The sequence below is a fragment of the Palaemon carinicauda genome, chromosome 6, assembly GCF_036898095.1.
Source record: "Palaemon carinicauda isolate YSFRI2023 chromosome 6, ASM3689809v2, whole genome shotgun sequence".
NCBI classification, from domain to species: domain Eukaryota; kingdom Metazoa; phylum Arthropoda; class Malacostraca; order Decapoda; family Palaemonidae; genus Palaemon; species Palaemon carinicauda.
The window spans coordinates 89293416-89303364 of NC_090730.1; the positions used below are offsets into that span (position 1 = coordinate 89293416).

At 34.4% G+C, this 9949-nt stretch overlaps 1 protein-coding gene across 3 annotated transcripts in view; it reads left to right on the plus strand.

The window, feature by feature from the left end:
- Positions 1 to 4510, plus strand: part of LOC137642592 (protogenin B-like) — a 315452-nt gene extending 310942 nt beyond the window's left edge. For all 3 annotated transcript variants that reach the window (XM_068375286.1, XM_068375285.1, XM_068375287.1), the window contains one exon: positions 428 to 4510. In XM_068375286.1, coding sequence (XP_068231387.1) covers positions 428 to 850 — 423 coding nt within the window. In that variant the 3' untranslated portion in view covers positions 851 to 4510. The remainder of the gene's footprint in view (positions 1 to 427) is intronic.
- Positions 4511 to 9949: the final 5439 nt, after the last annotated feature.

Consider the following 9949-nt stretch of genomic DNA (forward strand, 5'->3'; position numbering starts at 1 on the left):
GTTTCAGAGTAGGGAGATATTAGTGTTTCAGTATTTGGGTTGTAAGATAGTGAAGTGCTTAAAACAAACTTATACATAGGCCTACAACACACAGGTGTGTGTGAGTGTGCGTGCTTGTGTGTGTAACATGCTTTGCAGCATTTTGAAATTTTTTACCAAACATTTAAATTTGGTGTTTCATATATGAAAGCTATTAGTAATCATGAGATGCTATATAAAGTACAATTTGTACAAACATAAGTTGCTAGAATTACTACTATAATACTTTTCACATTGGGATAGAGTGTTTCCCTACCTGTTGAAATTCCATTTAATGAGAAAACTTGTTAGCACTAATAAACTGCTTTCAAAAATATTAGGTATTGTGTAATATAAAATTTACGTAGAAGTATAATGCAAGTCATCACTAATATCTTTTTATTTACAGGGTGGATCAGATGAAGAAATTGAGCGCCTAGTTGTTGGAGCAGGAAGTAGCAGCGGCAGTAGTAGTAATGGCGCCATGAGGCAAGGTGCCCTCCCTCAGGCCCTTCAGAACCATCATCGAGATTCAGGAAATGCTGTACGAGGGACAGAAAATCAAAGCCACTCCCTGACTGCAACACCACCGCCATCTCCTCCTCATCAACATAATCACAGTGGCACATCTCATGATGGACTCACTAATATTACAAGCCTCACAACCATAAGTGGGATTGAAAATGATGGTGGGATAGAGCATGATAAATCTATGATTGGTGTTGTAGAACATAATCAAGGTGTTGATTTGCAGCAACATGGCCACCATCACAATAATTCAGGTGCAACAAGAGCGTCGTCCCCTCGGCCTCCACTCACAACGGTGCAGTAGCCACTAAAGGTGCCTGGGCTATGTGCCTAGCTACCCTCCTCCCTCGCAGGCCCTAATCACCGAGAGTCTCCCCTCTGGTCTGATGCGGGTATTCATACGTATACAAGGCCTGGCCCAGCTGCTGCGCTGGTATGTGGCAACTGTGCCCATGCAGCCCACGTTGGACTTGATGCGTGCCTTGACTCAAGTGTACAAATGTTGTCAGTGTGGGTACTTGAGACCATCAGATAAGCGGGGCTGGGTCAGGCACACCACTGTAGCCGCTAACACCAAGATGTTAGTTGGTCTGTACCGTGTTAGCACCTTGGACATTGCTCTCGGTTACATATTTTGGGCTCAGTGTTCCCCTGATGGACGAGCCACGGTACAATTCCCTCACCGAGGCTTATTGAAAGGAGTACAAAGTAATCATTTTGACTTTTTATCCATGAACTGTGATGAGAGCTGTGTCCAGGGTGTTTCTCATTTCCCCTGACAGCAACAGTTTCAGGGATTATCCTGGCAAATAACGGCATGCCTGTCCCCTCCCCACCACCACCACCACTACAGCCCCAAAGATCCCTCTCATGTCTTCACAACCTCAATGTTTTGCCATATTTGTATCAGGGATGGTAATCTCTTTTCACCTCTTTTGATAAGACTGTAATTTGTTTATTATTCCAGCATATTTTATTTGTCAGCTGTTTTATATATAACACAGTAGTACAAGAGTAATGGGTTATTACTATTTTACATGTAAATCAACTTTAGACAGCAGTCACAACTTATATGTATATATTATTTTCTTTTTTTCATACAGTTTGTTCATTATTGCAGTCTGTAATCAGGGAGAATCTTGCAAGAGCATCTACTACTGTGTGCAGAACATAAAGTTTGCGCCCTAAAGATCACATGCAGTGCTTAAATATTAGTAGAAGCTACCTGAACATGTGAACTTTTAAAAACAAGTATCAGGTCCTTTTTCTGTGGGTGAAGGATCAAGTTTTATTTTTAAAGAATTACTTACTTTATTTATAATTTGTAAAGTGGAAACTTAATCAGGGAAATACAATTATTCTAATAAAATGTTCTCCAAAATTGAGGTAGCTACTTACCATAATCATTTTCTCAAAACTTACAACTTAAATTATTTATACTATGCTAGATCATATTATATCATGAGATTTCAGTCGTAGACTAGTTAATATATAGCTATCTCTGATCCTTCACCCATAACCCCCCCCCCCCACATTGCATTCCAAACAGACTTCTGAAAATGGTGCTGTAGTACTAAACTGAATAGCTGTCAATTAGTCATAACAATACAAAAGTTACATTTTTGTATTATAAAATGATGCCCCACTTTATATAATGGACAGCTTATAAATGTAAATATTTATTTAAATTCAAATTGAGGTAATAGTTTAGAAAGCTTTACCATTTACTTTAGTTGTGTTTTATTTGAATGACTTAATGGCAGCCATTTTGGACAGTACATGTCATCAGCCTCTCGATGAAGAGCCCGGGCTAGCCTCTCCTCCCAGTGTCTCACCTCCAGTCCTCTTGTGGCTATATTTGTGAGCCCTGATTATTGCTTGTAATCATGCCACGAGAAAAAAGTATGGACAATGAAACTTTAGAAAAAAGGATTGTTCACTCCTCTTACCTTTTTTGTGAACAACTAATGAATTATGTTTATTGGTGAATAACAGTGTTTTGATACTTGTTAAGCAGCTCCTATACTGTTTTTGCCTTATCATGAAATTGTTCAAACATTCAGGGCAAAAGGTGTACGTACGTAAGGGGCAATAGGTCCCAGTATAGGTGTGGCACCGTTGGTGAATACTGCTGCTGAAACTTTCCTGCTGGAGTCAAGGCAGGGGTTCAGCCTGGTGACTCTCCTGCGTGTGTGACGTAGCTGACTGTCTGAGATAGGAGTTTCATACACGACTTGTTTTTAATATTTAGTACAAAACATATTATTCCATTTACTAACTATATACACTGGTTAACTCAATCCCAAGTAGAACTACTGAAACAATCTCAGTGCTTTTCTCAATCTGTGGTTGTACAGATTGTAGTAAGTCACCATGTAGCACTCTGTGCAATCAGACCACTGCTCTCACAAGGCTGCACTTCCTAAATGGCTTTGTATCAAAGCTTAAGCTTTGGCTGATTCAAAAGGGAAAGGAGTAAAAGAACAGGCCAAAAATGATGAGCAGAAGCTTGGCTGTGCAGAGTGGTGCGAACCCCCTTCCTCCCAATTAAGAAACATAGCTCAGGCTTTTACCTCAGTTACTGTGTGGAGCTCCAGTTAATGACAGCGTGTGGAGATACCCAATATACGTATTTGTTGCCCACTGATGAATATTGTCTTTTATTATTATGATCTTATGTTTATCTTGCTGCTAATTTAGTTTTGTTAGCAGAAAAGGGTGCCAACATAGCGGCTCAGGTGAGGGATACTTTGTGCTCTACATCCAGCCACCCACTAAGCAATGGTCCACAGCCGCTCATGGTACACAACTATGCTATAAAAGTATGATTCAGAGTTTTTATTATAAATGTGTATATATATATATATATATATATATATATATATATATATATATATATATATACAGTATATATATGTATATATATAAAATGTGTGTGTATATGTATATATATTCATCAAGGTAAATATTATAGTAACTTTCCATAAATGAAAACTGGATTTCCATAAAATTTGGGTTAGTTGCTTAATATGTATGTAGATGTACATGTTTATATATACATAATACATATGCACTATATATATGAAAATTGTATGTATGTATATTATACCTCACCCTTATCATAAATATTTAATGTATATAGAACTTTTTTGCCTACAGTTTATATGTATGAGTTCTTTTTCATGATCATTCTGTGTAGAACTTGAAATAGATATGAGTGGGCCAGGGTGCTGTTGGATGTACTGTGCAAAGAAAGAGCCCTGCTTCATGCACATGTTTTCTACCTCATAGAGGGCGCAGGTCAGGCGGGGCAGGGACCTGCTGTTTACTGTTAAGAGGTAGTGTGAGCAGACACAGTGGGTTTGTTTCTCAGGGAGCTCAATGTACAAACACTACACTCCATGGTGTCTGCTCTCTCAACCTCTTTACCTTATTCAACCCTCAACCAAATCCTCCTGACTCCCTACCCCACCCAAAACCATTATCTATCCCTTCCCGAAATATCCATAATTATATTCATTACAAACCATAACAGCAGTCATTATCATCACCATCACTTGTTTCATTGTCATCATCCACAATCACTAACTGCCCATATGTTCCAATCCCATCCTATCCATTGCCATAGCCTCCAAGCAGTTCCTGTCACTACCTCCAGACAGCGCATGTACATCCCACCCAGCCATCATGAATAAAATTTTCTGTTAGAAACTATAAACCTCCTCTGTCTTTGCTCTTCAGTATTTTTGTACACAGCCCTTCATAGGAATTCTTTTTGTAAATGATAGATATGAATTTGTTATTGTTTCTCTAAACTTTGTGTAACTAAGTATTTTTTCCTAATATCGTGCTACCTCATTCTTTTGTATGATGAGTGAAGACCATTAGCATTGCATCTCCCCATGCTGCATGTGTATGATTGATAGCTCAAGATAACAGATAAAAAAAAATTAAATAAATGCTCCTCCTGCTACTTCCTTGTCCTCATCCAAAAGCGCATTAACACAAGCTACTTCATGATAACCAGTCATTGTTTCTTTAATAGAAATATATCTTGTATATCATCTTTTGATTATGCACCCACTACATTGCTGGTAGACACCGCAGGCTGCCTTTAGAGCTGAATCTACCCCCCCTAGCCCCCTGCCTATTATCATTGACAAAATAAGAAAGGATAGTCGTTTGTTTCCAGCTGGGGCAGCCTCCTGTGTCATGAACAGGGTAAATGAATTATAAGTGCTTAGGAAGATTTGCCTTATGCCTGTTAGGAAGAAGGCAAATTTTCATAAAGTATCCAAAAGGATGTAAAGTGCCCTCGCCAGCTGGGGTTGGATCCTTAATCCTATAGTACCCGTTTCATTTATTGTAGTTTTTAAGATATCGTACAAGTTAACATGTACACAGGGTTGGAATACATTTTGTACAATAATTTAATGTATGAAATATGTCTTGTGCTCATTTCTATTTGTAAATATTGTAGTAACACTGTACAAGGTAGTGAACGTTATTGGCTTAGGTAGAAGTGAGCTGGTTATCCTGTTAATTGCATATTACTGGCTGATTACAGTGTGGCTAAGCACAACAAGGCAACAGTTTCCGGTACCATCATAATCTTGAGAAGGGAGAAGACCTAGATGAGTGTACCATGCTTTCCTGTATGGAGTGGAAGTTGTTCACTACAGCTCATATTTCCCCAAAAAGATAGTATAGGAATATTATTGATGGTCATTAGTGATGAGAAAAAAATTGGTGAGTAAATTTAGGGCTCAGAAACATCAGTCCAGTCTCAGATATAGTCAGCCTAGAAGATATGATGGAAAAATTTGATAGACCCAGTAACCAAAACATATGAAAGACACCTGGAACAATACTCCTCTGCCTAGGTGCCACTTGCACGAGGTAATCCCTGCCAATGTCAGTTTTAATTATCACAATGTACAAATATATTTGGAGGTGCTACAGTCAAGTGCTCAGTAGGTAGGGCTAATCCAGATAGCCTAGAACAATATCTCCTTCCTCCGATTTGCCCCTGTCCCTTCCACCAATTCTTCCTTCAATATTACAGTATATATATATGTGTGTTTTATCTCTTTCTTTTGCATCTTTTTCACTTTTCTAGTATAATAATAGATCACCAATAAATTCACTTAACAGCTCATGTTCAGTAAATTGTATTGAGTTTGGTGTCTGTGGTTATTTGGTCTAGTTTTTTTAGAGTGATATAGCAAATCTGCTTTTCTCTCAAGATTGACATCACTTGCATCTCTTTACATTTCAGACTTTGATTTGACATTTAAAAAAATTGTAGAATCACCACATAAAAATTTCTCCAACACTTGATCAGTGGTCCTCTTCCTTTCTCCTCCCTCAGCCCATCCCCACTAAGAAGCCACAATGCAGAATTTATATTGCTACTAAAGATTCATAAGATACTTAGTTTTTTATTTATTTTTTTAGTGCAAAATCAGCAATTCTAGTACAATTTATGCTTTTTAATCTTAAATTGTCAGTATATCATGAATCTCTAGTCAATATAATTGATTAGCAAATAAAAGCAGTTAAAAGCCAGTCCTTATGGTTCACTTCCATGGGTTTGTTATATAAAGGCTAAAATATATTTCATTGGAATATAACAGAAATAAGTCACTCAGTCCATCATATGAAATGAGCACTGTGGGAAGCAAATAAGCTATTATAAAATTTTATTGGTATACTAGCTTATGTATGTAATTTATCCTGTGGTGTGAGAATCTCTTGACCCCATATGCAAGGATGTTATAAGTAAAACTTTGGGCCTGTGGCAAGTTAAAATATATTGCTGGCTCTCTGGATCATATACGATTGAAAGCATAAACTTGAGAATTTGGAAGTTCTTGGTCTTGTCAGAATTATGTAAGAGTATTATCTTTTCCAAAATATTCGTAATAGTAAAATTCCATTTACTGCATTTATGAGGCCATTTCATGAAGCAAGATTCAAACACCAAAGGTAAATATTTTAAGAGATCTGATGTTATGTGTTGGCGCTTGCTCGTTTGTGACAAGATCAATGGTTTTTTATTTTATTAAATATCTTATGGTGTAATGAAATTTTCAAATATATAAATTTCATTGAGTAGGCAAGAGAAAAAAAACCGGTGATCTTGTCATGAACCAGTGTCAGTCTGAAACTGTATCATATGTAACTGCATAGCTCAGGTTGTCAGTGTTGTGGTTTTCATCCTATGTTGCTGAACCATACCAACCATGCAGGTTTCATCAAGAGCAACAACTGACAGATTTTAATTGCTCAGCTACAGAAAGTAATCAGGAGTGATTTAGGGAGGGATTAGTTCAGAAGCAAACATGTGGGGCAGGATTTTGTGCTAGTCATCAAACTCTAATAAAGATCATAAATATTTTTTTAGTTGCAAAGTAAATCAGGCCTTTTCCTATTGGCACTTCCTGGCCCTACTGCTTATTTATTTATTTTGTTCATTTTTAGTTATGATGTGGGTGGGGGGAGGAGGGAAATGGGAGGGAAGGTAAGGGAAGGGAACTAATCTGGTTTAAAGTATCAGTTGCTGACCTACATGATGAGCCTAATTTGACTTCCATAAAACTCTATAATATCCTTAGGTTTAACACACAAGTTTTCCATTAATAGAGTGCAGGGGAAAAATTGCAGCAGATAATTTTAATTGTATACCTTACCCTACCTCGTAGGTGATGTCTTGACTTGTGACCTCGGTAAAACTGTATTTTTTTTTCATTTTCATTTTCTATAATTTATTAACTAATAATTTTATTGTATAAATGCAAGGAAAATATTAAAGTGAAGGCAATAATGAAAGTTGAATGTTGTGTGAAAATGTTTTCTAATGGTGGATATTGTATCCTTATTATATCCCCAAATGCATGTAAGCATGTTTTGTAAGGTGAATCTTCTGTATGACTGTTACTGATTTTACTAGTAAGGACATCACTGTATTTGATATTTTTTTTATAGCTATACAAGTCAAATAAATTAGTCTTTTAGTAAAAAAAAAAATTGGAGTAAACTAGATACAAGGCGGTGTGGGGTATAAGTAGTTCTGAATTCGGCACCCTAAACATCACCAAACACCACCTCTGCATCTAATTTCAATATAGACATATATCAGGTTATTTTTGTACCAGAAAACTGTGGCCTCCTCACTCATTCTATTTTGATTTGAGTTTATGGTTTTGTTTGTTTTATTTAGCGATTGAAGTTTTTGGTAGAAGGCAATCAATAGTTCCTGCTCCTCAGTTAAACTTGCACTGAGGTGCAGCAGTACCTGCAACCAAATGGGAGTGTACGTATAATATCGCATGTGATCTGTGCATGTATTTTGTGTATTTTTGATGTATGTATGTGACTGTAAGTAAAATTGCGCATGCATGCTGAATGTTGACTTAAACATGGTTGATTACACATTAGTTTTTTACACATTACAGAGGTTTTCAGATACTTCTGTTAAGAAAAATAAACATAAGATATCAGCTTTGAGTATAGTAGTTGTAAATTCTGTCTTCTAGATCACTAAATAAAGTAAATGACTTTGTTGCAGCATTTTAGTTTATTATTAACATTTTGGAAGTTACATTCATTAGGTAAAAGAATTAGGTGGTTGTTTGTTATCAAAATTATTCTTGTAAATAAGTAGTGTCATGTACAGTATACAGCATTTTACACAAACAGAGAAACTATGTTGTATTTTCAGAAACACATAAATGCAGTATGCTGGTAAACTGTATTATTGTAATTTATGGCCATGCATTTTTATTATGGTAACCTAGAAAAAATTAAATATACTTGGAATTATAAAGCTGATACTGTACACACATTTTTAATTTATGAATCAAATGATTTTGCAATTGTACAGACAACTGCGAATGAAATGTTTTACTCATATTTTGACCAGTTTAATTTTGCTAAGTACACCTGTATTTGCAATTCATAATTAATTTCAATGTATATTTGTTTATGCAAATTATTTTTAGTATTCAACATATTTCTATTAGTGTTTTAATTATTTATTACAACTATTAATATTGATTAGATAAACAGTCATGCACAGAAAACTTCATCTCTTGAAATACATCCATACACTTAAATACATTTAAGCATGCATGAACAGAACCTTGTGATTTTGAAGTGAGGATACAAGCATGAATACATGTATGCATCTATTGTTTATACTGTACATTAAAAATACTCAATATATATATATATATATATATATATATATATATATATATATATATATATATATATATATATATATATATATATATATATATATACATACACACATACATACATACATACATACGTATATATATATATATATATATATATATATATATATATATATATATATATATATATATATATATATATATATATATATATATATATATATACGCTTACAATAAACATACAAAAAAGTGGAGAAATATTAACACGAATTTTGGGAAAATATGAGGACCAGGAATAAATAAAAGGTGGTGCCTTAAGGCCATAATGAGCTCACCATCATCACCTCATTGAATCATAATGACCCTCTTATTCTAAATGAGATGGTGGTGAAAAAGAGGAAAATTACATCAATGAAAGCAATGCAATGATGGATACAAACAAGAGTATTCAAAAGGGTGAAGAACAATTGCCCTTCACCATTATTTAAAAAGAGAAAGCTACATTAAGAATTCCCTGCACTTGAACAGGAAACTGTCTATTATACATAAAATTATTCATATGTAAAGACCACTATTTTTTTGAGGTTACAACTCCAAGGTCACTGAGTCTTCATATAAGCATGGTAAAGTTAATAACCTTCAATAAATTGTTTTATTGTACAAAAAATTTATTTAAAATTCTAGTAAACTTAGCATTTGTCAAAACAGATTTTACTCAATGATGTGGCTTTTTTAAACAAGTATTAATAAATTTTCTGAAGGATATATATATATATATATATATATATATATATATATATATATATATATATATATATATATATATATATATATATATTATATATGTGCATAAGATATAAATGCATAAACTATAGAGTAAGAAACTACCGCATTGCAATTCATTGTGCCACAAAAATCAGTTTTTGTATTAAATGTTACCTTTTATTGGATTAAACTTTCAACAATTGCTATGTTACCTGCAAGTGAAAATTGAAGCTTATTTATCCCTGTACAGTATTGGTATGTTGTATTTACAATTATTTACTTTATCCAAGTACATAAGCCATATATTGAGTTTCAGAAACAATCCACTTCAGTGCCTGGTGAAAATAGTTGCTAATTAAATAAATAAAAAAAAAATATATATATGTGTATATATATATGTATGTATATATATATATATATATATATATATATATATA